General features: G+C 39.6%; 1 protein-coding gene across 1 annotated transcript; it reads right to left on the reverse strand.

Annotated features, from left to right (window-relative positions):
* On the reverse strand, positions 1 to 26,693 carry SDAD1 (SDA1 domain containing 1). Its single transcript, XM_061191493.1, has 22 exons — positions 26,464 to 26,693; positions 22,643 to 22,747; positions 22,080 to 22,178; positions 19,974 to 20,084; positions 18,002 to 18,073; positions 17,813 to 17,913; positions 16,788 to 16,845; positions 16,178 to 16,252; positions 14,908 to 15,009; positions 13,233 to 13,302; positions 12,126 to 12,229; positions 10,437 to 10,494; positions 9,267 to 9,325; positions 8,577 to 8,653; positions 7,228 to 7,325; positions 7,045 to 7,121; positions 6,344 to 6,473; positions 4,765 to 4,859; positions 4,483 to 4,673; positions 4,291 to 4,375; positions 2,931 to 3,092; positions 1 to 1,107 (listed from the first exon to the last, which is right to left on the reverse strand). Exons 1-22 carry the CDS (start codon positions 26,551 to 26,553, stop codon positions 1,060 to 1,062), a joined length of 2,067 nt encoding a protein of 688 aa, XP_061047476.1. The 5' UTR covers positions 26,554 to 26,693; the 3' UTR covers positions 1 to 1,059.
* Between the last annotated feature and the right edge of the window lie 794 nt (positions 26,694 to 27,487).

A 27,487-nucleotide genomic window follows, 5' to 3' on the forward strand; every position in this document is an offset into this window, starting at 1 on the left:
GCAGAAAATTACCTTTTCCTCTAGCTTGAAGCAATTTTCCCAACTACCACACTACCTAAGAAATCTGAGACAATGGGCACCAAACTATTTCCAAACGCAACAACGTGCAAACAGCTGACCACGGCTCTCGTGCGGTGACCCCTGAAATCTACTCAAGCACACCTAGTGAAGGGAGACACACACACCACTCAGCACACAGAGTACCTATTTGACATGAGAAACCTTTTATTGAGTGAGACAAGGCAAACGGTGGGATGAAAATATTACAGGGTGAAGGAAGGCTGAGGAAGCCAATCTAATTTCTTTTTCCTCTATGGAAGAATGAGCAGCCCAGATGATGAACTCAAGCCACTCCAAGATTACTATTGATACTTAAGGCAATGTAAAAAGCGAGGTTTTAACCAAAAAGCCTGTATCTGGCATTAAAAAAAAAAAATTACATCTTTTGGATGGATGGACTAAAAAAGCCATACTGTCTACCCAAAATCTGTACAGCAGGGACCTGTTTTCAGCAGGTAAGCCTATTTACAAGTAAGATCCTCTTACTCTTGTAACATTGTCCTGTTTTAAGAGAATATATAACTCCCATCCCCTGCAGAGTTAGTCCGTAAGGCCTCTGTGACCCCATAGAAGCATGAACCTATCTCTACTAGAGAACTATTTATACAACACTGTAAATACACAGATACATACTTGCCCCTCGCCCCATCCTACAAATAGGCTATAAATACCTTGAGTGAGGAGTTGTGGCTCATTCAATTTTATATCTTCCGTGACAATTAATAGGCACTCTCTCTCTCTCTCTATATATATATAATTATTATTTTTTTGCATGAACACTAAATGAAAATGATTTTACAACACCACTGCTGTTTACATTTCAAACATTCCCACCCCTACCCATCTCTAAAATAAGAACACCAGAAGCTACCAAGTTTACTGTGGTTTTCACAATATAGTGCTTTTGGACTTTTTAATGTAAACATTCTTAATGTACTAGTTTTCAGAGTAATGACACGAATTTAGCATTCTCCCTGGAATGGAAAACTTGCTTGGAAGTTACTTCATCCTTTTTCTCTTTTTCAAGAGAGCATCTCGTAACGCCAGCTGGAAGATTAAAAAAAAAAAAAAATGTAAATATGATCTACAGAAAAAGACCACAGGACCAATGTTCACAGTGAACCTATGAACATCCTTATAAAGTCTTACAGTTCCCAAAAGAAAATAACAGAATATTAAATAAAAGATTATTAAGAATAAACCCAAATTATAAAAAGAAGATAACCAAGGTCAATGTATACATCTTAAGTGTGTGATGGATATTATTCCATTAATTCCCAAGCACCCACCACTCTCTGAGTCCTAGAAACTTTAAAGCATTTTTTGGGGTGGAAGTTGCCTGGCTCTAATCAAGCTTTTTGAATTTTGTGACTTTAAGTTATTGACTCCTTGCCTTTAGCTCAGATCTGGGTCTTGGTGTGTCTTTGTAGATATGCAGAATAAGTGGGACGCTTATGGTAGAAAAAAAAAATCAACCAGTTCATTTTAACCTAATTTGCATGGCTAAGAAGGTATTTCTCAGATTCAGCTATCTATGTCTTATTTTCTCATTTGTAAAGTCAGTTTAATCACAGTATCTGTTCATATTGTTCACATGAACTAGCACATATCCAGTGAACTAACTTCCTCTTACAAAGTTCTTTAATCTTTGAGAGAACTATTTTATACTGAAAGAGGTACTGACAGGAACAAAGCAAGGCTTCTCTATCATGCCCAAAAAAAAGCATGCTAAAAAATAGAGGAAGTAGGGGCTGGGAGAACACCCCTAGATAAAAGGTAGCAAGGTCACAAAAACCTCAAAACGAAGCAAGGCCTGCCAACTGGATGATCATTATTTCCTCCACCCAAAAATCTTATAAAGGGCAGGGGAAGGATAAACTAATGAATTTAATCAATTCAACCATGCATTTAAATTGAATTGGCAAAATTCAGACTATTTAATGGCACCTTTCCTTTCACCTAAACTTTCAACAAATTCTAATCAAAATTACTGCCACTTTATTACTTACATAACATTGTTGAAGAGTTTAGAACTAGAAAGATTAAATAAACAGAGTTAGTCATATTGACTTGGTTCCCACACCGATGGAACCCTGCCCTGGAGGGCTGGCTGCCACATTGAGGCCTGGCAGGCTCATCCTGGCTTGCAATTTAGGAACACTGGTTCAGAATGTGGCACTATTTTACCCGTGACCTGACTTCCTAGAGATTCTTCCTAGTACATTTAGATATACACTCTGGTACACTGGCAGTAGAGGAGGATATAAAAACATAAATTTGTTTTACTACAATGAATTATGAAATAAGCAAGCCAACAGGGCAGCACAGGACTACCCATCAAAGACTGAAAATGGATAAAATGCAATTCCAAAGGTCTGTAAACATAATGGCTTTGCAAAAGGGTACACAGAGAAAGGATCATGCCAACAACAGAACTGTTTAGTTTGTACTGCTTTCCTGAAACTGTTACTGAGATATTACCACACATAATTATTGCTTTTTGGAAAAAAGTACCATATAATAAACACTCAAAAATTATTATTCAGTTAATTTTGATATATTTCACAGATGCAATGTCAAGAGAATTTTAGCATAGGAATGGACCTCAGAGCTCATCTAGTTTAAACTCCTTTATTTACAGAGGAGGAAAATGGCCTCCCTTTGGTCACACAGCTGAATCTCAACAAAGTCAGGTCTAGGATTTACAAGCCCTGACCGCTTTCCACCTCTCCATGCTCTCCAATAATGCACCCCATTAATCCTAAGACACACATAATACAAGGTTTTAGAAGACACAACTCCACTCAAATGTAGAGAAGTCTTAGAACAACAATACCACTCTACCCAGTCAAGCTTCAAGTTGAACTCACCTGCTTTTCTCGGAAGGAACGCTTATTTTTTGACCGGACGTTATGACTATACCGCATCATCATGAAGTTCTTCTGTTTTTTCTTCTCCTTATTCGTGGAACTGGAAAATGGATTCATTTTGGTTTTCCTCCTCACGAATTCTTTTCGGTCTGTTTTTCCAGCCTATCAGCACACACACACAAAGATACCACTGCAGGAGTTATCTCACCAACATACACGTCTCCTCTGTGCCAGCTCCACTGGATGCCAAGGACACTAAGGTGGAGGGAACACCACGCAGTCACTGCTCTCCAGAGACTCAGTTCAGGCCAGGGGAAGAGATGACCATGATGTATTGTAATGGGGCAGGGGAGCTCAGTGGAAGAAAAGGTTTCTTAGAGGCCAGAGGAGCCTCTGAGAAAGGGAGACCCTATGAGCTGTTTCTTGCAGGATGAAGGCCTTCCTGGTGAGGAAAGGAGGGAAGGGTAGAGCATTTCAGGTAGGAATAGTATATGCAAAGGTGTGGTGGAGAAAAGAACATGGATTTTCAAACTTATCTAAACAAGTGTCAGTACAAATGGAATAGAGGGTAATGCGGAGCCCATTTGGAATGCGTCTGAAACAAGTCAAGGTAGAGAAAATGAAGCTGGAAAGGTAGGCAGGCTGCAGTCACGAACAGCCATAGGACTTGCCTGAGGCAGCTCTGTCTCTGGCTTTTCTTTAATGACTGTAAACATTCCCCTGCTTTTCTCGTAGCTCTGGTAAATGTACTGAGCCTCCCTGAGACCGTGAACATATAACGGTGTCTTTCTGTGCTCTACAGCTTGTCTTAGACGGTGGTTACATACGTGGCTATCAAGTTGTTAAAACTCATCTAACTGAACACCTCTTATCTGTGCCTTTTATTCTATGTTAATTATACTTTTATTTAAAACACATTAAAATAAAATACTGCAGGGACTTCCCTGGTGGCGCAGTGGTTAAGAATCCGCCTGCCAATGCAGGGGACACGGGTTCAATCCCTGGTCCGGGAAGATCCCACATGCCGCGGAGCAACTAAGCTGCTGTGCCACGACTTCTGAGCCTGCACTCTAGAGCCCGCAAGCCACAACTACTGAGCCCACGCGCTGCAACTGCTAAAGCCCATGCACCTAGAGCCCGTGCTCTGCAACAAGAGAAGCCACCGCAATGGGAAGCCTGCGCATCACAACGCAGAGTAGCCCCCGCTCGCCGCAACTAGAGAAAGCCCGCGCGCAGAAACGAAGACCCAATGCAGCCAAAAAAACCCTGCAGTTCTGTGCCTATACAAGTTCTGAGTCATATTTCTGTTTAAACAACTTTCTGTTGTTTAAACAACTAGGCAATGACATGCCCCACTCACCATTGCAGTTGCTAGTCTTGTCTCCTTGTCAGACTTTGGCTTTTTATGAAGGCGTTCAATGTCCCGAAGAGAAAGTAACTCACCCCTGGGGTGAAGGAAAAAATGTAATATGTAACAAGGATGGAATTCCTTTTCCTAATACTCTCATAATCACGTGAGCTGACTGAAGACCTGGTGTACACGCTGTCTTACCTGGGCTCCTCATCACTGTCTATTTCGATGTATTTCCTCTTTTGGGCTTTCCCAGGGGCAGCGTCGAGTTCTTTCCTCATTTGGGCCATTCGGATTTTCTGGAAGTCTTCCTGACTTAACACTCGGCTAGTGCTGACGGCCGCGGCTTTGGCTTTCCGCTCCTCCAAGGGCATGCTGTTCAGCTTCTCAGACTTGAAAGGACACAACACAGGCTTAAACGGCTATTAGCTCCAGTGAGGGCCTAGCCCCTCAACACTGAGAAAAGGACATTTTAGGACTTACGATTTCTTTCTGTTCTTCATCAGAAGAATGGTGCACGTCAACCCATTCGCCATCGGAAACTGCCTCGTCACTGAGACTGGTGTTTTCCCACTCATCTGTGTGAAAAAGAGCACACCATTAGCACCCACTTTATGTTGAGTGTTCATGGTACATTGAGATAAATCAAGCAAAAGAAAACTTAGGTAATGAACCTCAAATAGATGCTCACCAAGAATTGAGCAATATTATTGTTAAATAAACCACATCAATTTAATTAAGTCAAGGAATGGAGAATAAGCACTGATCAATTATCCACCATGAGCCAAAACTTTACAATCTTTCTCTAACCCTCCGGACTCAACAAAAGAGGAATAGACTCCGGAGTTAAGTAACCTGCCCCAGGCCACACTGCTAGAAATGCAGCCTACACAGAAATTAGGAAAATCATGTATGACTCCAGAGCCCACATTCTTTCCACCAAACTAGCCATGTCCATCAGAACTGTACTTGTACATTTACAGTGGCCACATACAAGTTATTTAACTTGTCTAAGCACATTTACACGTTAGAGAAATTAGTTAGAAACAAGTCATTCAGAGAACCAAGGTAGAAAATTTTGGTTGTGTAAGAACCTTGTAGACACCTCAGTAAAGAGGTATCAGAGTTCCTAACGGAGCCACCACAGTAAGCTTTCAAAATGAAGGATACCTGCAGTCTCTCAGCGGATGCCCACGTTCTGTAAGACAGTGTCCCAGCTCTTAGGCATGGCCTACACAGCCACTCACGTGAGGCCCCACCTCTATCTCTAGTCTCATCGCTTTCTGTGCATCACCTTGTATCCTACATTCTCATAGTTTCCTAAACCCTTCAGTACTTTGCTCACAGTTTGCCTGGAAAGTCTCCACTATACTACCATTGCTCACTAATCATTCAAAATATGGCTCATGGGTCACCATTTCCTTGAAGCCTTTGCTGAACCTCTGAGGTGGACCTGACCTCTCTCCAGCCCTTATACCCCACTCCAATCATAAATCCTGTTAATGATTTATTAGCTGTTTATGAAAGACCCTCAAGGACAAGAACCATATCATTCATCTTTGCTTTGACGTGGCTGGCTCATAGCTAATGCTTATGAAAGTTTTGTTGAAATAATGAAGGAATGAACAGGAAGAAGTCAGGACCCTAGCAACCAATGCAGTAAATGCTAACCCTGGAAATAAGAATGGAGTTCCTCAAGCATTCTTTGACCAGTTCAACAAGCAGTCTCCTTCAACAGGAAGATTGCTATAGACCAATCTTCATTATTTTTTCTAGGCAACAAAAGAAACCCATTATCTTTCCCAAGTGTCAAACAGCATGCCCTTGATAAGGGGCAGCCAATCTGAAGGACATGAAAAGGCACTTCCTACACCAGAACGTAAATTCTCTCAGAGCAGGACCATGCCCATTTGACCTTCAGTGCCCGTAACAGGGCGCGGCGCATAGTCATTACGCAGGAAACATCTGCTGAATGAATGTCCAAACAGTACAAAGATTTCAAGATCAATACAGATATAGTAGGAGTGATTTTGTCCTGAATAATGGTGAAACAAAAATGAACCTTCATCATCTTCAGCATTTTTTTCTTCTTTTTCAACTTCCAGAACTTCTGCTCCTGGAATGTAATCTTTAGCATCTAGTTCTCCATATTCTTGCACTCTTGCTTCTATGGAGGCCTCTGTAGGCTTACCCTAAAGGAAAGGAACTAGTTTTTAATGAGGTGCTTAAACTGCAAAACATTATTCATGAAAAGGATTCTCTAGGATTATGAATTGAGAGGGAGAATCACAAAAAATGGAAGCAATCGAATGACAAGAACAGTCCACCAATGTCTTGGGTCAAAGTAAATCCCCCAGCCAGAACTTTGCCCACTGTTTTCCTGCTTTCTTCTGATCCACCTCAGGAAACTTCAATTAAGTCTTGAGACCTCTCCTTCTGTTACATACATGCATCTTTCTTTGTCCCAACTTGAAAGAGGTAGTATCTGGTTAGGGAACAGCCTGTTCAATACTGGCATCAGTTACTGACTTCAAGCAGTCTAACAGGTCTATAAGAGTCATTCATCATCAGAGAGCATATACCAACTATAAAACAGTTAAGCCATAGTATTCAATCAATTTTATTCTGAGCTTAAAGAATAAAACTACATGTATCACCAATACTCCTAATGGAAGCATCAGAAATACTCAAACTCAAATTGTAGGAAATTACCCTCACTTTCTGGGACCAAATCCTTGATCAACATATGTATGCTTCACCTACCCGGAATTTCTTTTGTAACATCTGAGGGTTCAGTGTTCGGAAGAGCTGAATCAAAGTTCTAGCAGACATCATCACATCTGGAAAATAATACCTTTAATTAGAAACTTCAGAGCAAAGAGTCTACTGAGGTAAAAATGAGTTACTCTGTACTCTTTGACCTACTGAGAATAACACACCACTTACTCTTATCTTTGTGCGTTTTATACTGAGCCAGGTCTTGGAGAAGTTCTTCAGTCATGGCTAGAGGACATCGAGCTGTTATCTCTTTTATAGCATTGATTCTAAAAAAAGGAAAAAAATAAATTAAAAAAATAAAAACAAAAAAAAAAAACCCCAGCAGTTTCATGGGGTTCCACCTAAGGATATTTTCTAAAAAGACTAAATCAAAAGGAATGTAAGTCGGGTTTTATAGGTCTTAGGTCTCTAAAACTGCAGCATGGTAGAGTGTGAGGGTGGGGAGCCTCAGAGGGCTTTGATTCCAGACAGTTTACTGCCATTTCCTCTACTAGAAGAATAAGAAACAGTGTAATCTCTGTAAAATACAGGCATACCTCAGAGATATTGCAGGTTTGGTTCCAGACCACTGCAATAAAGTGAGTCACACATATTTTTTGGTTTCCTAGTACATACAAAAGTTATGTTTAACTATACTGTAGTCTATTAAGTGTACAATAGAATTATGTCTTAAAAAGTACATACCTTAATTAAAAAATACTTTATTGCTAAAAATGTAACCTTCATCTGAGCCTTCAGTGAGGCATAATCTTTTTGCTGGTGGAGAGTTTGAAATATTGTGAGAATTACCAAAATGTTACACAGAGGCATGAAGTGAGCCAATGCTGCTGCAAAAATGTCACCGACAGACTTGCTCCACACAAAGTTGCCACAAACCTTCAATGTGTAAAAAAACGCAGTATCTGTGAAGAGCCATATAGCAAAGGGCAATAAAAGGAAGTGTGCCTGTATATGACAGCAGCATTTATTCCCCAACTCTAGGGGCGATAGTACTAGGTCAAATAAGGAAAAGTTAAAGGTCTTTCGGGCCGCTATCCCAGCAGTATTTTCCAAGGGAGATGAAAAGCAGCGTTCAGCGTACTGCTTAGTTACCAGGACAGATCAGTCGTCCTTAAATTAGTGCTCACACTCATTAAGTGCTTTTGAATTAATCAAAAGGGCCACTGAACCGCCTTGGGATTAAAAAATGATTCCATAACGAATCATTTGTTCTAGGGAAGATAGGAATTCAGGGTAGAAGACAGAAGAAAAACATTTAGATTGCCACACAAGCATTCATTTGAAAGAGGGAAAGCTAGTTAAAAACCAAAATGTTGATTAGAAGGGCAAATATCTTTTCTCTGGCTCAAAATTCTGACCAATAAATTAAAAATACCAAGCCTGCTGAGAAGACTGAAGTGTACTTTAAACTGTTTTTGCAGAGAGCGCATTATAGCTGAAATCTTACATCTTGGTAATGGAAAGCAAACCCAGTGCATTACAACCATACCCACTGCCTACAGCCACATTCTACATACCCTACTGTCATGACCTCTCCAGAGTTCTTGTCGGTAACAAAATTGTTGGCCACAGTCATGAGCAATGACTGCGTGATCTGAACGGGAGGGAGAGAAAGGATATGAGTGCTGGTAAAACGTCTACACCTACTCAAACGCTTGACGATGAAGGGACCATAAACTATTACAGTGGAAAAACAGCCCTCCACCTTCGGTTTGGGAGTTGGAAGGATCAAGACTGAGGAAGACTGAGAGAAAAGTATTCCACTTTGGGTTTCAGCCTTCTTCTTAGCTATCCTCAGATTAAATTTGGCTCGCCTTTAATATTAGTTTTCAACATGGATTAAAAATTGCTTTGACCCAGGATCATCCAACACTATTTTAATCAAAGAAAGAAATGATCAGTTTTGAATAATAATCACTATAAATTCACTGATATTCTTGCCGTCCCCAGCATAAAATTTGGCAATTAAACAAAACCAGAATTCTCAACAACTTGTCCAAAATAAACTTTACTTTCTACAGTAAAATGTTTTTACTTCTATGAGTAAACTTCTATGGATATCTCCTTAAGAGCTAGTGTCTCTTCTACTCAGTTTAAAAAAGGCAGGGAGGACAGTAATCCCTGTGGGAAAGGCCACCATGACATACTTAGTGGCAGGGCTACGTATGCACTAGATCCTGACAGAAGTAAAGTTTAAGAGTTCTCACCTCTGGGGGTACTAAGTGATGAGATGCCTGTGCAGCAAACAGAAGGATCTTCGTTACTTCTAAAAATGTCAGAGATCGGAAAGGCCACAGTCAGTTTATTGCCCTGCCCTCAGGACCACAGCAAACACAGCCAGCACACGCTGGCCGTAATGCTACTGCTGCTTAACTCTGCCCCAACACCCAACCCCTGACATCTGCATAGCTCACTGCCTCGCTTCCTTCTGGTCCTACTTAACTGCTGCCTTATCAAAATGATTTCCTGACCACATAATCTAGACAGAACCCACCCCAGCACTCCCTACTGTCCTCACCTGCTTCCTTTTTCCTCAAAATACTTACCGTCACCTGGACATATTACACACAGCACTCTGTAGATCTCCCTCTAGAATGTAAGCTCTATGAAGGTGAGGATGTTACTTTGTGTTCACTGGTGTCTAATGCAGCGCTCAGACTAGAAATCACTCAATAAATGAATAAATACAAACACATATACACACACACTCTCCCTTTAAAGGGGCAGTATGGATAAAGAACAAGGCCTCTGGCAAAAAACAAAGAAGTGAGGTGAAGCCTAATCAGCCATTATTTGCTGAGTGATCTTGGTCTTTTTTTTTTCTTTCTACACCTCTCAGGATTGAAGTGAGGATTAAATGAGATGACTGTATGTAAAGCACTTAGCACAGTGCTTGGCTCATGTTGAATGTTCAATAAATGTTCATTTCTTTCCTACCTTGGTTCAAGTTCAAAGGCAAAAACAACCATCTCTTCCTTCCTGCTTTCATGTTGCTTTTAATTAAGAATATAAATGAGGGCAATGAAAGCAGTAAGTTAAACCCTGGTATCTATAATGAAGTTACAATAAATAGTCAAAATTCTTTTTTAGAATTTTTCCCATGAGTATTTATAGTATTACAAAAAGACTTGCTTTGAGAAACCAACATTTTGTTTCGGTGTTTTTTCCCCCCTCAAATAATTATTTCTTAAAGTTGATGAGCAGAACAATTACCTCATGGCAGAATCTGGAAAGAAAACATACAGGTTTCTCTCCTTGTCTCTGAAGCAGAACACACTTCACTCCTAACTCTTGTCTTTAGTATTAATTCCAGAACAAAAGACTCTGGATGGTTAACCCCAAGGCCACCAAAGGAACACGGCAAGTGGAAGCCTTACCTCTTTGGTGGGGCTGCAGAAACCTCTGCACAAAGGGGTAGAAGTTGAAGAGAAAAAGCTGTGGAAAGAAGAATGCACTGACTTTAATACATGTCTAGCTGAGCTGTGGAGTTTCATTTCTCCATGATGCAATTATATCACCAAGCTCAACTAACTGGGAATCATTTTTTTACTGTCTTTTTTTCTCAACAAGCATTCACGCTCCAGGATGATTCAATGTGCTGTATTAACCAAAGAAAGGAAGGCCTTGTTGCTATCCTGTTATGTCAAGGAAGAAGAAAGTGTACACAGAATAAACCAGGGGGTGAAAAGGCAGTCAAAAAGCAACTTTCTTCTACTTTTAAATTGGTGTGGATGCAGAACCAATTTCTTAGTCTTCAAAGATAATAGTAACTCAAATCTGAATAGCGCCTCGTGTAATCTGATCACCAAGAAACCCACAGTCTAGTTTTGTTACGGGATACCAGTCCAACCACACTGGAGGAATTACTCTGAGCTCCATATTTTAGACAGAAAACACTAACACTCTGGAGTCTACCTAGATTAAGGAGACAAGGATCCAGTTATTAAAGCAATTGTAATCTTTAACTTCAAGAAGAGAAACTTTGGAGATGGCCTAGTCTTTTTCAAAGTTCACCATGTGAGAATAAATTTTTTTCTATTTTAGCCGCAGAGCAAAACCAGGACCAGAGAAGTAAAAGGGAAGACTTGGGTTCAATACAGAGATGGGTGTTCAATTGTAGCCAGTTGTGAAACTCCAGTATCATTTCCATCAAACCATGCTTGGATTAAGAATCACTTTTGCTTTTCCATTGAGCTCAAATTCAGGTGTGACTTGAAATTAGTGCACAAATGTAACAAGAACTGACCTGGTAATCCTGCTTTAGAACTGCAGCCCATGTAGAAAAAGCAATTTATTCACTAAAATGTTAAGGTTTTCTTAGAGAAATGGAATAAGTGCATTTATTCATTTTTAACTTGATATATGTCTAAAATGTTTGATTTTCAATAAAGGAGGCTGTTTTACTTCTTGTTTTTTTTTTTTTTGAAGAAAGCAACACATTCAGTGACGATCAGAACAGCACTAGTTATAAGAGCAAAACTATAGGGAACAACCTCAATGGTCATTTCTTCATGGGCTGAATTTCTGGGAATCCCTCCTTTTCTACAATGGCAGTTAGTCTGAGTATGTGTGAGGTTTCCATATGTATACACAATATATATACATTATACCACCAAGGAGCTCTTGCAATCTAATTTAATATAAAGTGAATGGCCAGAGAATTCAGCTTTGCAAACATGATCCTCCTGCTAGAGTGGCTGGAAGTCAGGAAAGCTATGAAGGGGTAAACTGTGAAATGTAATAACAGTTGATAAAAATATGTGGGCTATGTTGGCTCAGGAAAATGTATAAGTGAAACATAGATAAAATAAAAGTAGAAAAACAGAACAAAAATAGTCTGTCCATAAACTGAATACATGTGCAATTCAACATCCATACTTACTGATAAGAAAACAAAGCGACAAAAACATCTATTTTCAGAGTGAAAGACTTTATCCCTTTGTAAACTGTATGGGTTTAAATGGTTTGGGAGGATAAAATTAAGCCACTGCTCTACCTTAGTGTCCTTTTACCAAGAAAAATTCTACTTCCAACACTCATCAAGAGAAACATAATGTAATTCAAACCTCGTGAATTCCCACCAATCTGGAGATGAGGTTCATGAGCATCATCTTCACTTCAAACCTCTCCTTAGAGCTCTCGAGCTGCTTCAGTAGTTTCTCTGCAAAATCTGAAAGGAGAATATCAGAGAAGTATACTGTGGGCCCATGGTCTATACAACATCATCTAACAGGTGTAGAGAAAAGCAGTAGTTTGATCACTGACTCTGGTATGGCTGTGCCTGAAATCACTCTGCAGAACCAGGATGGTAAAAACAGCGGCATGACAGAAGGTGAAAAGACTCACACACAGGCAAGTATACCTTCAAGGGTGCCCAAAGTTAAGTCTTAAGGATTTCCAAGATTTTTAGCATCAACATCTTGAGTTACCGTTGACAGATGCTCCACTTATAGTTCTCTGGGGCTCTGCTTCTCAAAGTGTGGTCTGCAGACCACCAGCAGCTGTCCACCTAATAGCTTGTTAGAAATACTGAACTGCAGGCCCCACCCCCAGACCTACTGAATCAGACAGAATCTGTACTTTAATAGGATCCCAAGGTGATCAGTGTGTGCCTTAAAGTCCGAGAAACACTGACCTAGAGGAAGGGTCAGCAAACTAAAACTAAAATACAGAGAGCACTTAAAAGCCCCACTGCCCAGCCATACCCCATATCAACTAATCGGTCTCTGGGAATAACAGGACCCAAGTACCAGTATAGTTTTATAAATTCCCCAAGTGATTCCAATGTGCACTCTAGTTTGAGAACTAGTGTTCTAGAACAGGGTTTCCCAAACTTTTGGTTTCCACATACCAGTTTAAAAAAAAGGGACTAATTAAAAGATTGTCAATTTTTCATTTGGTCAAGTACAATGTCTTATAGCACAAGTACTGTGTTATTAAAGACATGAATTGCAAAGAGAGCTGTTCCTCCATATTTTTCTTATTTTGCTGTGGATTGGGCATCACTGCTTTGGAATAGAATTCTCTAGGCTACAACCAATAGGTAACAACTAAGCATTTACTGATTGTCTATTAAATGCCAAGGATTTTATATTCCCTGGTAACCTTGAAGGTAGGAAGCTAAATAGGCAGATAAAGCCAACAAGGAACTTGGGAGGTCATAATTATAGTACCTTGGGGATCATGAATCAAGTGAATAGCTGAAAAGTTAAACACCTCTGGTTTTCTCCTCTTCTTTTGTTTCTGAAAGAAAGGGAGAGGAAAACATTTACATTCTGAATTACAGTGAAGAGGCCTTTGGGATTAAATGTGCTAATGTGCTAAAGGCTGTTATCAAGTCCATCACACTATTTATATTTATTTTATTTATTTTCCTTATTTTTTTTTGGCTGCGTCGGGTCTTAGTTGCAGCACACTGGATCTTTTGTTGAGGCATGCAGGATCTTTTCGTGACGGCATGCAGTCTTCTCGGGTTTCTCTCTAGTTGTGGCACGTGCGTTTTCTCTCTCTAGTTGTGGCGCGTGGGCTCCAGAGCACGTGGGCTCTGTAGTTTGCAGCACGCGGGCTCTCTCATTGAGGCACTCGAGCTCAATAGTTGTGGCATGCAGACTTAGTGGCCTCGTGGCATGTGGGATCTTAGTTCCCCAACAAGCAACTGAACCCGCGTCTCCTGCATTGGAAGGCGGATTCTTTACCACTGGACCACCAGGGAAGTCCCCATCACACTAATTAAAAAGAAAAAAAAAAATCTTTGTTCCAAAAACCTTTCTTTCAACTAGAAGAACTAAAGGTGGTTTTTGTCTTTTAAGATTAAACCTTGGGGACTTCCCTGGTGGCGCAGTGGTTAAGAATCCGCCTGCCAATGCAGGGGACACGGGTTCAATCCTTGGTCTGGGAAGATCCCACATGCCTCAGAGTAACTAAGCCCATGCGACACAACTACTGAGCCCGCACACCACAACTACTAAAGCCTGTGTGCCCAGAGCCTGTGCTCCGCAACAAGAGAAGCCACCGCAATGAGAAGCCCGCACACTGCAACGAAGAGTAGCACCCGCTCGCCGCAACTGGAGAAAGCCCGTGCGCAGCAACGAAGACCCAATGCAGCCAAAAATAAATAAATTAAAAAAAAAAAAAAAAAGATTAAACCTTGGGAATGTTCTAGCTATTAGCACCTGTGAGACTTAAAGGGATTTGGAAATATGAACATTAAAAAACACACAAGGACCAAATTAATGACTTTCCAATAATTATTACAAAACAAAATGTACTTCATTTGCATACTCTTCTGAGAAGACATAGTGATCAAAACAAATGAATTTAATCAAATTAATTTATTCAAGCCACAGATCTTGCTAGAGCTGAGAACATTTATTCATCTAAAAAATTAGTGCTTAAAAAGTCATCACACATTTCTAAGTCTTTCAAAAATGCTATTTTCGGGCTTCCCTGGTGGCGCAGTGGTTGAGAATCTGCCTGCCAATGCAGGGGACACGGGTTCGAGCCCTGCTCTGGGAAGACCCCACATGCCACGGAGCAACTGGGCCCGTGAGCCACAATTACTGAGCCTGCGCGTCTGGAGCCTGTACTCCGCAACAGGAGACGCCGCGACGGTGAGAGGCCCGCGCACCGCGATGAAGAGTGGCCCCCGCTCGCCGCAACTAGAGACAGCCCTCGCACAGAAACGAAGACCCAACACAGCCATAAATAAATAAATAAATAAATTTATTAAAAAAACACAAAAACAAAAAAACGCTATTTTCTTTATTCCAAATGCTTAAAAGCTTTTCTAAAGACCACATATTCTGCATTCTAATGATTCCTATCTCATTCCCCAGGTACAAGTCTCACCTTGAGGACTTTCATAGCCTTTTCCAACTTTTTCTTGTTTTTGGAGCTTTTTTTCCCTGTGGCATACTGCACTAGCAGGTCTCTTGCTGTTGGTCCTTCATCCTGAAGAATAAACTACTTTGTAAAACTATAAACAAGGAAAATCTGCGTAGAAGCAAGGAATAACCCTTTCAATCACTTCTTTGTACTTATACTCTTTGCATGCAGCTATTAAAAATAAACACAACTTTAAAAATTCAATAAAAAACAAATTTGCCCATCTGCAGGAACAGGCACATGCAAAGATTTTCACTGCAACACTGAGTTTTGTTTTTATTTTGCTTTTAGTTTTTATTGAAGTATTAATATACAGACAGAATGCAACTTTGTTTTTATTTGAAAAAAGAAACTGGAAACAAATATTTATCAATAGGGAAATGCTTAAACTATAGTACATCCATATTCTGAAATATTATGTGGAGGTTAAAAGAATGAGGTAGATCTATATGTACTAGTAGAAGAATATCTAAATGCATTGGTACATCTATATATGTCATCACAAAGGAAGCAGGTTGCAAAATAATACATATATTATTTATATATATTTTAAAAACAGACCACACACATAAGACAATATGTATACACATCCACACAGAAATGCATGGGAAACGAAAATGGTTATCTATGAAGAAGGAACTGGGAAGTAGAAATAAGAAAGGATCAAGAAAACTTTTATCTATAGTATCTGAAATTTTATACAGTAAGAATGTATTGTTCATACATTATTTACTAAAGTAATAACAAAAGGTGTTATCTCATATTCCAGTATTCTTGTTACCAAAATGCTAAAATGGGAAGGGAATTTCTTTTTAATATTAATAAAAAATATTTTTTAATAAAGAAAATTTCATGACATCATAAATCCTGATTCCTCCTTTTAAAGATGCTGTACTACCCTTCTCCCTTTCTCCACTCTAAACTTCCATGATGTCAACACTCTACCTCAAAAATATATTGGCAGTAATTTTTATTCTAAGTTTATATAGTGAGATATAGCTATAGCTTTAGCACTAAGAACAAGGTTGAATGAATCTAAGTTTTACTAGTTACTTAACCAGTCTTTCTGAATGGAAGTGACAAGTTCTAAATAGAATAAAATCTCAGCATGGCAGAACTCAATAAAGGATAAAGGTAGCATCTAAGTTTCTTTCCAACTTTTACAATCTGTACTGAAAACAATAATGAAATCTGCTCAGCTGAGAAGTTCAGAAGTATCTATGGTTAAACTAACCTCAGATTCTGAGTCACTGTCCTGCTTCTCCTCTTCATCTTTCCCAAGGAAGAATGTCAAAGCAGCAACTAATATCTAAAGACCAATTCAAACAAAGTCAATTACTCATCCCAGCTTACAACAAAGAATGAATACCTTTGTCTATATTTTACACATGCATATGAACTAGGATCTGAAGAAAAAAAAAAACAAAGAATGGTAGGATTTGGGCTCATGTGGCTTAGCCCGGCTCTACATAGTTGTTATCCTTCAAGTAGAAAGTCAGGAACTTCTACATCCCCCACAAGAAAAGTGATATAGCCCCTCTAACAGAAAGTCAAACATGTCCTTAAATTTCTTTCAGCTGTGCCTGAGCCCAATAAAAGAGCAGTCAAGAATTACAGAGGAAAACACAAAATAAACGCTAAGGCTATCGTTTAATACCAAGCATTTTAAAAACTCATAATTTTGCGTGACTGCTCTAAAGCGCAGATAAACCAGGGAAGCAGCCTAAGCACAAGCAGCACGTCCGCACACCACCTCTTCCTCGCGTACCCATCTCCTTCACCTTCTAGCTGAAGAAGCGGGCTACTCACAGACAGCGCCTTCACACAGCCATACACGTGCTCACCTTGGTGACCTTAGAGAAGCATGCTGTGGTGATCACATTGACAGTTTTGGCATCATTCCTGGGGGAAGACAATTGAGTGTTTTAAAGTGAATTTTCATTCGACTTTATTTGACAGCATAGACAATGGCATAAAATAAATAGTAAATATTTCTGACATGTTAAAATTCATAGTTTGTAATATTTCAAAAAGTCACGGGTTGCTAAATAGTCAACTACAGGCAAACGTTTAATTCAATTTTAGCCCAGTCTTGTGTCAGAAAAGTATGCAGCCATTCAGATGTATTTTTTGAAGAATTTTTAATGACATAAAACCTACTCAAGATAACTGGGGGGGAATAAAAAACCAATAAAAAACTACATTACAGCAAAATTCCAACCATACTTTAAAATTCACATTAAAGAAAAGACAGGAGAAAATATCATAAAATATTAACTGATTATCTCTAGGGGGTGGGACTATCAATAATTTAAAAAAAAACTTTATAGCTTCTTCAAATCTTCTGCTGCAACGAATATTACTTCTATATTTTTAAAAAATTAGTGAATAAGAAAAGCAAAAGACATGAGTTGGGACACTGTACCAACAAGCCAAAGTTTATGAAACATGATAATTTAAGTACATAAGATAAATTGATTTGAAAATCTTCAGAGAGGCAGAGTAGAAAGAGCCCGGATTTCAGTCAGACAGATCGGGTTTGAATTTCAATTCTGCCTTTTACTAGCTACTAAACTTAAACTTATGAACCTATAGGTTTCATTACCTATAAGGTGGGAATAATCCCAAATAAGCTGCATTACACTGTTCTGAAGGTTGAATGAGGTAAGGCATACTGCAGTGCTCAGGAAATGGTAGTCAATATTGTCATTAGTCATTTGGATTGCCTCCGTATTTTTACTTCCAACTTAATCTATGGCAGAGATATATTAAAGAGCTCAAAATCAAGAAAAATATTTGTGTATGTGTTCTGTGGTAATTACAAATGAATAAAAGACTATTTCGAAAGAGACAGGTACATAGATATTACCAGATGTTTCTTCTGTAGAGTTCAATCATCACATCCAAAGATATCTTGGCTGCAGTTGCATTGCTATCTCTTAACATGGTATACATGAAATTCTGCAATACCTGAAGAAAAAGAGGAGAAAGAAGACTTAATAAACTGCACGATACTGTAGTACAATGCTGCAAACATGGAAAACAAAAGGGTACTTACCACATTCACTTTATTGTTCTTGTGTTTTGCATTTATATTCTTGATATCAGTCACAATATGAGTATATAAAGTCTGAGGAAAAGAAACAAAAACACATACACATTAACCAACATTTCTAACCTTGCTTAATTTGGAGAGAAATATAAATGTACTGGAGGATTTAATTTTCCCCACTTTTCATTCTATCACAAAAGAGACCAAAAACAAATAAAACAAACAAAAAAAAGCAGGTAAAACAAAATGAAAGTTACCCTCAAAAGGTTAAATATGAAGTTCTATGACCCAACATTTCCACTCCTAGTTATATACCCAAAAGAAATGAAAATATATTTCCAACCAATGTTCACACAAATATTCATAGCTGCATTATTCACAACAGCCAGAAAGTGAAAACAACCCAAATGTCCATTAATTGATGAGTGGATAAACAAAATGTGGTATAACCAGACAATGAAATATTATTTGGCAACAAAAAGTAATGAATACTGACATATGCTACAACATGAATGAACTTTGAAAACATTATGCTAAGTGAAAGGAGCCAGTCACAAAAAAATTACATATTACATGATTCCATTTACACGAACTATCCCGAGTAGGCAAATCTATAGAGACCGAAAGTACATTGATGGTTGCCTAGGGCTGGGACAGATGGGAAGATGGAAAGTAACTGCTAATGGGAATGGGGTTTCTTTTGGGGGTGCTATAAGTGTTCTAACACTGACTGTGGTGATGGTTGCAAAACTCTGTGACTACACTAAAAACCCCTGAATTGTACATTTAAATGGATGCATTGTATGTGAATTATATCTCAATAAATTTGTTTTTTTGTTTTGTTTTGTTTTTAAAAAGGAAAGTCGGGGCTTCCCTGGTGGCGCAGTGGTTAACAATCCGCCTGCCAGTGCAGGGGACACGGGTTCGAGCCCTGGTCTGGGAAGATCACACATGCCATGGAGCAACTAAGCCCGCGAGCCACAACTACTGAGCCTGTGTGCCACAACTACTGAAGCCCGCGTGCCCTAGAGCCCATGCTCCGCAACAAGAGAAGCCACCGCAATGAGAAGCCCAAGCACCACAACAAAGAGCAGCCCCCGTTTGCTGCAACTAGAGAAAGCCCACGCACAGCAACAAAGACCCAACGCAGCCAAAAATAAATTTTAAAAAAATAAATTAAAAAAATAAAAAGGAAAGTCCAAGCCCCCAACTGCATGCAAGACAATATTGGGATTTTTACAAATATCATTGGTACCCAAAATATGCTCCCCTGGATCACTTTTATTCACAAGTTAGTCCAAGAAGTACAATTGCTGAAATCAAATGGTTGCAGTCTCTTAATATTTTGAAAAAAAAAAAAAAAAATTTTTTTTAAGTTAATGTATGTAAACTTTAGTTTCTCTTTCTTAAAATTCTTTCATAAATCTTCAACTTCTGGTCTTACTTATACAAGCAAACACGAAGTCACAGGGAAATATTAATAACAAAAAAAGTCAGTTTTGGGGGGAAGAGGGTGGGAGTGGCTACAGCCACGAGTGTCCAGTCCATGCTCTGATTTAGCTGGTCAGTACAGCACAGCGGAAAAGAGCTTGGGCTCTGGAGCCAGGTTCCCTGGGTTTATGTTCCTGCCTCACCACTCAGAAGCTGTGTGACCCTGGGAACATCACTCTATCTCTCTGTGCCTCAGCCTTTTCATCTATAAAATAACAACAACAATAACCCCTATCTCATGGCACTTTGTGAGTTAACGAATACGTAAAATGCTCTGAAAATGGTAACCTAGCAAAAAGTAAACAATAAATGTTAGCTATCACCACTATATTGCATGCACACAGTGGTCAATTTTTTTCCTATCAAAATTATTCTTAGCTGTATCCAATAGTATGAAGCATCAAGAGACTCCAAATGCTATAAGTTTCATGTCACTGCACGGAAGAATGAGATATGGAGCGGAGGGGGGAGTGATTTTGCTTTTTACCTTTCGCAGAAGCTTATCGTGGCAACGCAGAAGTTCAAAGAAGAGTTCTAGCAAACTTGATGGATTGATGAGATTCTTATTTCTCAGCAAGATCAAAGCTTTGCAAAATGTCTCAGGAAGGAAAAAAAAACATACTATAAGATAATGATAAAGTTAGGATGAGAAAATGGAGCAAGTATATCCCAAAAGCACTTAATGTCTTCTACTAACTAGGCATTATTCTAGGCATGGGAATAGAACAGTCAGTCTCTGCCCTCATGGAGCTTACACTGGCGGTGGAGCAGAAGAGGGGAAAGGCAAGCAAGTAAGCATATCAACAGGTGTACCTCATATAGAAAGGAAATAAAACAGGGTAATATAATTGATACATAGTGACTGCAGGAGGGCTCCTTTACACAGGAGGTCAAAGAAGTGTCAACATAGAAAAACGCTAGTGATCAGTAAATCCACAGAGATAAGAAAGGTGGGTTACAATAACATAACACACTAAATTGGGATAATCAAACTGAATTTGTGACCTTACAAGGCATTCTTTTGAAATACAGTTAGTAGTAAGAACGGCCCAATGGTAGTTGTAGCACCCTTGCTTACCACCAACTTTCACGAGTACACTCCAAAGAGGAATGCTAATTATACAGACTCAATCCCTTGCTTCCTAGCAACGTCCTAATTATTTTTAAAAAACCCACTAATCATCATAAAACACTATAAAGAAATATACACACACATTTATTTATTTAATAATGCCTGCAGACCAATTTGGTTGGGTACTGTTAGCACACCAAACTTAAAGAAGACCTAATTACTTGGAAAGACACTAAGTCTCCACACTCAAAATCTCAAATCTGTACGGCCCACAAGGACTTGACCTAAGTCTTGACCTAAGTAAAAGTCTTCTGTAATGGTTCAAGTTTGAAGCCTCTGAGGCTGTGCTGCCAGGTCCCATGTCCCAACTGAGAGTTAATCAGAGACTCCAACCTTGGCTTGTCTGAGATGGTATTCTTTTGTTTTTTTTTTGGCCTGATCAAATTAAGATAATCCTAGAGAAGTATAAAAATTGAAGAATTACAGAAAGTCTGGGAAAATGCAAGAATAAGAAACAAAGTTGAATCTACAGACTTAGCATTTTTATAAGTTTTGGTAAAGGATATTAATATGTCTTGAGATCATAATATTTGTGTAAGTTCTACCAGCTGTAAAGGTGTTTGAAAAGCTGATATATAAAATTTGAAAATGCTTCTGGTTGGATTCCCTAGAAGCAGAACCCAATTTATTACAGAGGTTTGTCCAGGGTGTGCTCTCTTCTGGAAGGGAAGTAAAAGAAGTAGGATAGGGCAGAGAAAAGCTGGGCAAGGATGTGTCCTTGGCTGGAGACTAGCTTTAGTCTGATTACAGAGAAGCCCTGGAGCACAAACTGCAGCACAAAGTTGGACCTTTGGGAAAGGCTGGACTTTTGAACCTCTGGGTTAGTCAGATACCACCTGTGGGCTGGGAGGGCCACTTCCCAGGTGCTAGGGCTCCCATTTAGCTGAAGACAGTGCTCCAGAGAAAGGGCAGCTGGGGGCCATTAGCAGCCAACATTCCCCACGGGTGGGGGAAATGGGAACACTGGCCTGGTAAAGGGGATCCCAGACAGGACCCAATGTCAATCACTAAGGTAACAATGTTTAAATGCTCAAACTGGCCAATTAATAGATAAATGTCTAAACTAAGCTTTATAAAAACTATAGGTTATAATTAGGGTTCTTCATGCATTTGAGATTTGAATGACTAGAAGGAATCACCTAATCAAAAAAGGGAAAAGAGCATCTTGGCAGGGTTAGCATACTGGCAGAACTGAGAGATCAGAGACAGGAGTGCAGCAGAAAAGGAAATGAGGTCAAAAACACAGGAAGGAAGCAAATCATGTAGGGACTTACAGGCTAAGTTAATAAGTTTGAGTTTTATTCTGCGTAAATGAGAAGCCATAGAAGGATTTTAAGGAACGGGTGACACACTGATTTACATTTTAGAAAGATGTTTAGATGACAGGCTGTTCTCCTTTAAACACATATTATACGCACACGTGAACACAGCACAATTTATCAATCCAACTACTGGTCCTACCATTCGGAGATCTGGATCCAAGACAGTGTGGTTGTAGGAGAGAAGATCTTTCAGCTCTTGAGGAAAGTTACTTAAATGTTCTGGATAACAGTGACCAATCTGTAACAAAGCAAAGGCTCTTCTGAAGTGTTTCTTTCTCTCCTATAATTCATATGCACATATTAAGGATGTTCTGCAAAAGGAGAATAAAAGGCTATATTTCATAGAAGTAGATGGCTCCAAACCATCTTTTTCTTCTACATGCTAATCTCTCTGACCCCTTTCATATATCCTCTAGTCTTAGTAAAGTATGTGACATGATTCAGAATCTGCTTTTATGATGAATTTGAAGAAAACAAATAGTTTGAAAGCTTTTTTGCTCCCGTTGGTTCTGTGAAAAGCTCTAGTGAAATCCTCTAACTGAACATAAGGAGGAAATAAAATCTGCAAAAAGGGAAAATTAATTTTCTTTTTTAAATTAAGTTTCTACTCCCGAATTGAATGAGGTTGGTTATAAGTGAAAAATATTCTGCAAGCTGTGTGCAACAACTGGTCTTTGTTTTACTCAAAAATTATCTTCTTACCTGTGCCATAAACATCACCAGCTCTGCCAGTTCTTTGCTGGGTTTATTTGGTTGTAATTTGAAAATCTCCACATTGGATTTGTAGTGATTATACTGCTGTAGAAACTGTAGAAAAATAAAATTTAAATTGGTCACCTTCTATTATACGACTTTCTCAGTAGAGAATTAAAAATTACTTAGAGATCTTTGATAATGGCATTGAGAAAAAGATGTGGCAAAGGTATGTAGAAACAGTATGCTTTCCTTATCAGCATTCTTCAAAATGAGTTTTGAAAAATCTGCGCACATCTTAGGTAATCTAAAGACCCTTTCCCTTATCATTAGAAATTTAGGTAGTAAGGTATAAAGAACAGTGAAACAAGAGTCAAAAACTCAGATCTGGCTCTCTACTGCCATTTACTATCTAAATGACCCCCTACTATATTGTCCATGTATATAGAGCACTAATATCTGCAGAAATATGTGAGTCAGAAAATGTAAATTATAATTCAAGTACACAAAGCTCTCCAGTCAAAATTCCCCTCTTCTTTTAAATAATAATTATGATTTTATCCTGGAGTTCTAGATAAGATGCGTTAACAGGCAAAAGCAATAGACACACAGAAATAATAATAGCTTCCATTTATTCAGCACTTGCTATGTGCCAAACTCATCATGTACATTATTTCATTTAATTATGTTTAATCCTAACAACAACCCAACAATCTAATGTTGGAACTCACAAGGCCTCCGTTCCACACCCTACAGCTACTCTCATGCCTAGGCCATGGCTTTAAACTATGTGTGTATGTGTTAGATACAGTGATAGTGAGAAAGGAGGAGAGGGGGAAGGGAAGGGGAGGGAGAGAGAGACACTCAGAAATAGAATGAGTATTTCTTTCTTTCTTTTTTTTTTTTAATTTGGCTGCTCCAGGTCTTAGTTGCAGCACGTGGGAGCTTCATTGTGGCCTGCGGGATCTAGTTCCCTGACCAGGGATTGAACCCAGGCCCCCAGCGTTGGGAGCGTGGAGTCTTAACCACTGGACCACCACGTAAGTCCCAAGAATGAGTATTTCTTTATATTACCAGCCCTAACTGGTTCAGTGAGCTCCAAATTCATATATCCAATTGCCTGTTTAGATGTCTAACAGACATCTCTTAAACTTAGCCTAGTCAAAAAACATAACCCCTGATTCCCCCAACAAAACTGCTAAGCCTCCAGTTTTCTCCAACAGTAGGAATCAAGAGGGAGACCTGCAGTCCCTACATGCTTCAGTTAAGACCCTACCTCTCTTAACTCCACGTCACCACTGACAAGTGAAGAGAGGGCTCCATAACTCAGTGTGCTCCTGGCAAGATTCTTATCCAACTTCTTCCCCTAGACGACTAGAATGTAATCTAATGAGAAAAGTATTTTTATCTGTACTGCTCACTACAGTAGTCCCAGTACCTAGCACATAACAGGTACTAAATAGTATTTGTCAAATACCCAGATGCAGAAATAAAAAACCTGAACCATCCTTCCTTCCTTCTTTTTTCCTTATCCCCCATATCCACTCCACCAGGAAGTCCTACTAGCTCTATTTCCATGTACAGCTAGTCCCAATCTGTTCACTTCTCTCCACCTGTGTTGGTAATTCCAGTGGCATCACCATCCCTTGCCTAGGCTATTCCGACAGCTATCATATTACCCTGCTTCCAATCTTGCTGCTCTACAATCCATTCTATCTACAGCCTCCAGAATAAATTTTTAATAACATAAATCAGATCATGTCACACCTCTGCTTAAAACTCTTCAATGGCTCCCTAACACACTAAGAGTAAAATGTTAATTCCTTACCGTGTTTTAAAAGGCCCCACATCATCCCACCTCTGTCTGCCTGCATTCCGCACATCATCTTACACTACCCTTTTCTGTGCTCACTATATTTTAGCCACACTGGCTGCCTCTCTACTTTTCCATCAATAGCTTCTTCACTTCCTATTCCCCCTATCTAGAATGCTCTTGATCTGTCTCAATATCATAGCAGACAAGCCTTCCTTGTTCATGGCAGCCAAATCAACAGCCTCCAATTCTAACATATTCATATCCAGTTTTACTTTCTTCAGAATTCTTACTACTATATGCTTTCCATCACTAGAATATAAGTCCAAGAGAAGAAGCCTCTTGTATCTTATTTATCATTGCATCCGAGTGCTGAGAATTATACTAACACACAGTAGGTACAATATGTGTGAATCTGCATAAATATTTGTTAAGTGAATCAAACAGTAATCCTCTGAAGTAGGTATTATCTCCTTCTCACATATTAAAATACACATAGGCTCAAGTGGTTAACCCTCTCTGGTTACACAATTGGTCAACAGTTGGGCCGGGATACGGAGTTAGTTTTGAAACCAATGCTTTTAAATACAGCGCTGTACAGACTCTCAGCTATTACTTTGTCTAATGGTTTATAGTGCTTCACACATCTCAAAGCCTCACCTATATTACTTAACTTCTTGTATTTGTTCCTTAAGTCTTTGTTTCCACTCCCTTGAATCTTTGGAAAGGCTCTCTCTACTGGTGACCTAAACCACTGAGACCGCTATTTGTTAAAATGTATTCACATAAATATTTCTATGTGAAAATCTGGGGGAGGAGGAAAATGAGAAGGGCAATCAAAAGATGAATAATTGGGCTTCCCTGGTGGCACAGTGGTTGAGAGTCTGCCTGCCAATGCAGGGGCCACGGGTTCGAGCCCTGGTCTGGGAAGATCCCACATGCCGCGGAGCGACTAGGCCCGTGAGCCACAATTGCTGAGCCTGCGCGTCTGGAGCCTGTGCTCTGCAACAAGAGGCCGCGATAGTGAGAGGCCCGCGCACCGCGATGAAGAGTGGCCCCCACTTGCCGCAACTAGAGAAAGCCCTCGCACAGAAACGAAGACCCAACACAGCCACAAATTAATTAATTAATTAATTAATTTAAAAATACATGAGAATTTAAGGGTTTTTAAAAAAAAAAAAAAAAGAATAATTGTGTTAGCCATCTGCGCATACAAGTAACTGAAGCAAATACCTGTTTAATGCCGGTTAGAAAAATGGGTGTCTGAAGAAAGCACTTGCCAAATTAATGTAGCAAAATCATCACTTTCATTTTGTCACTTCTCGGCTCAAACACCCTTAATATTCACAATTTGTATGAGGTCAGTATACAAAGCCCCTCACGGTCCGGACCTAATCTAATTTTCAACTTCATCTTTTCCCGAGGTAAATTCTGACATCCAGGTCATGCCAGCTTCCGATGAGACTGAATCCTGTTTTTTAACTAGATAATACTAAGCTCCTATGTCTGTCCCTTATACTTGAGAATACCCCCTCCTTCCCAACACAGTCCATGGCACAGAGCGCGGGCTCCCGGAAACAGACGTCGGTGGAAAACAATCTAAACAAAAGTTTCATCCACTGTTACAGACTAATTCAATTTAGGGGTTTCAGAAAAGAAAAGGCTTAAGAAACTTGTCTGTAAGTCAGAGGTTGGGGGCGGACCATTTGTCTCTCGACCTCAGTGAGCTCGGGAGATAACCTCTAAAGCAAAAATGAGGTCTGTTAAACGGTGTTTCTGTGGCAGCAGGGTCTATGGAGCAGGCAGAAAACCCAGACGGGCAGCAGATTTCAAAAGGTGGGGAACGAACCCTGTGGCATGTCTCTCCCTTAACCCCTTTTCTCCTCTCGCGGAACCCCTGAACTTAAGAGCAGAACACGAAGCGAGCCAGGATCCCAGCTCCACTCCACGCCTCCCTCCAGCCACTGTCTCAACCAGCCGCGTCCCGGCTTCTAGCCTCACCGCGCCGCATTCCTACCTCCTCCACGTAAGCCGGCGGGTCCCGCTTGATAAGATTCTGTAACTGCGGCAGGTTGCTGGGCAGCTTGTTATTGTTTCTGTTAGACATGTTAGCTGCTGACTGGTTCCGCGACGAGCAGTTTTAAGAAAACCCACACCGCTGGCAATTGCCAATAGTCCCAGCTACGGCTGGGAGTCTTGCCTCCGACTACGACCGGAAACAGCACATGGGTAGCTCGGCCGGCGGCGCCATCTTGGCTCTTAAAGCGAGCTTGACTACGGGAGCCTCAGAGTGTCAAAATTACTCTCACGGCCGAAATGCTCTATAGTGGTTTTTACGAGGTTTTTGCTTTTTTCGTCGATCAACCGCTGCTACTATCTCGCGTTCCTGAAATAATCTGAAATGCAAAGACTTTTTTCACACACCTTAGTTTATTTCACCATCCTGACACTCTTATGAAACAGACAGATGAGAATTAATAGTTTTTTATTAAAAAACTCACAGCCTAAAGTTAGACCCTAAAAATATCCCTGGGGAGTTGATAGCACTATCCTATTTTGGAGAGGGGGAAAAAGGTCAATGAGGGGCGTAAATTAGTTTTCTTGTATATTTTAAATAGCTGTTCTTGTGTTGTTTTTAATTGTTTCAACCCAATGTAACCAAGGGAAAAGGGTGTGAACTGGATAAAATGTAGTCATGTTGGTTGTTTTAAAATGCAAATGAATTTGTATTTAAAAGCCAACTATTGTTATAACCTTTGTAAGTACTGTTCAGCCAGAGTTTTAAATTCAGATCCTGGTAATTTGAAGAGAATGCGTTTCCACAGTTTCATGGTGTACAAAAATAAATATGTGTAAAAAATAAATAAATAAATAAATAAATAAATAAATAAATATGTGGAGAATGAATTAATGAAATAGAGTGTTGTTAATATAAAGAGACACTTGATCACTCACTCTGTTTCAAGCCCTTCACTTGTATTTAATCCTGAGAAGAGCCCTCTAAACTAGGTACTATAATTATCTGCACTTTGCAGATGAGG

This window comes from Eubalaena glacialis, chromosome 5 (genome assembly GCF_028564815.1).
Source record: "Eubalaena glacialis isolate mEubGla1 chromosome 5, mEubGla1.1.hap2.+ XY, whole genome shotgun sequence".
Taxonomy (NCBI): domain Eukaryota; kingdom Metazoa; phylum Chordata; class Mammalia; order Artiodactyla; family Balaenidae; genus Eubalaena; species Eubalaena glacialis.

Excerpts from the sequence above, each read along its gene's own strand:
- SDAD1 (XM_061191493.1), bottom strand. The coding sequence starts at position 26,553 with ATGTCTAACAGAAACAATAACAAGCTGCCCAGCAACCTGCCGCAGTTA. Across the intron at positions 16,846-17,812 it reads CTCTACAGAAGAAACATCTG|GAATGATGCCAAAACTGTCA; the intron begins GTAATATCTATG and ends GTCTTCCCCCAG. Across the intron at positions 13,303-14,907 it reads AGGCTATGAAAGTCCTCAAG|AAACAAAAGAAGAGGAGAAA; the intron begins GTGAGACTTGTA and ends CCTTTCTTTCAG.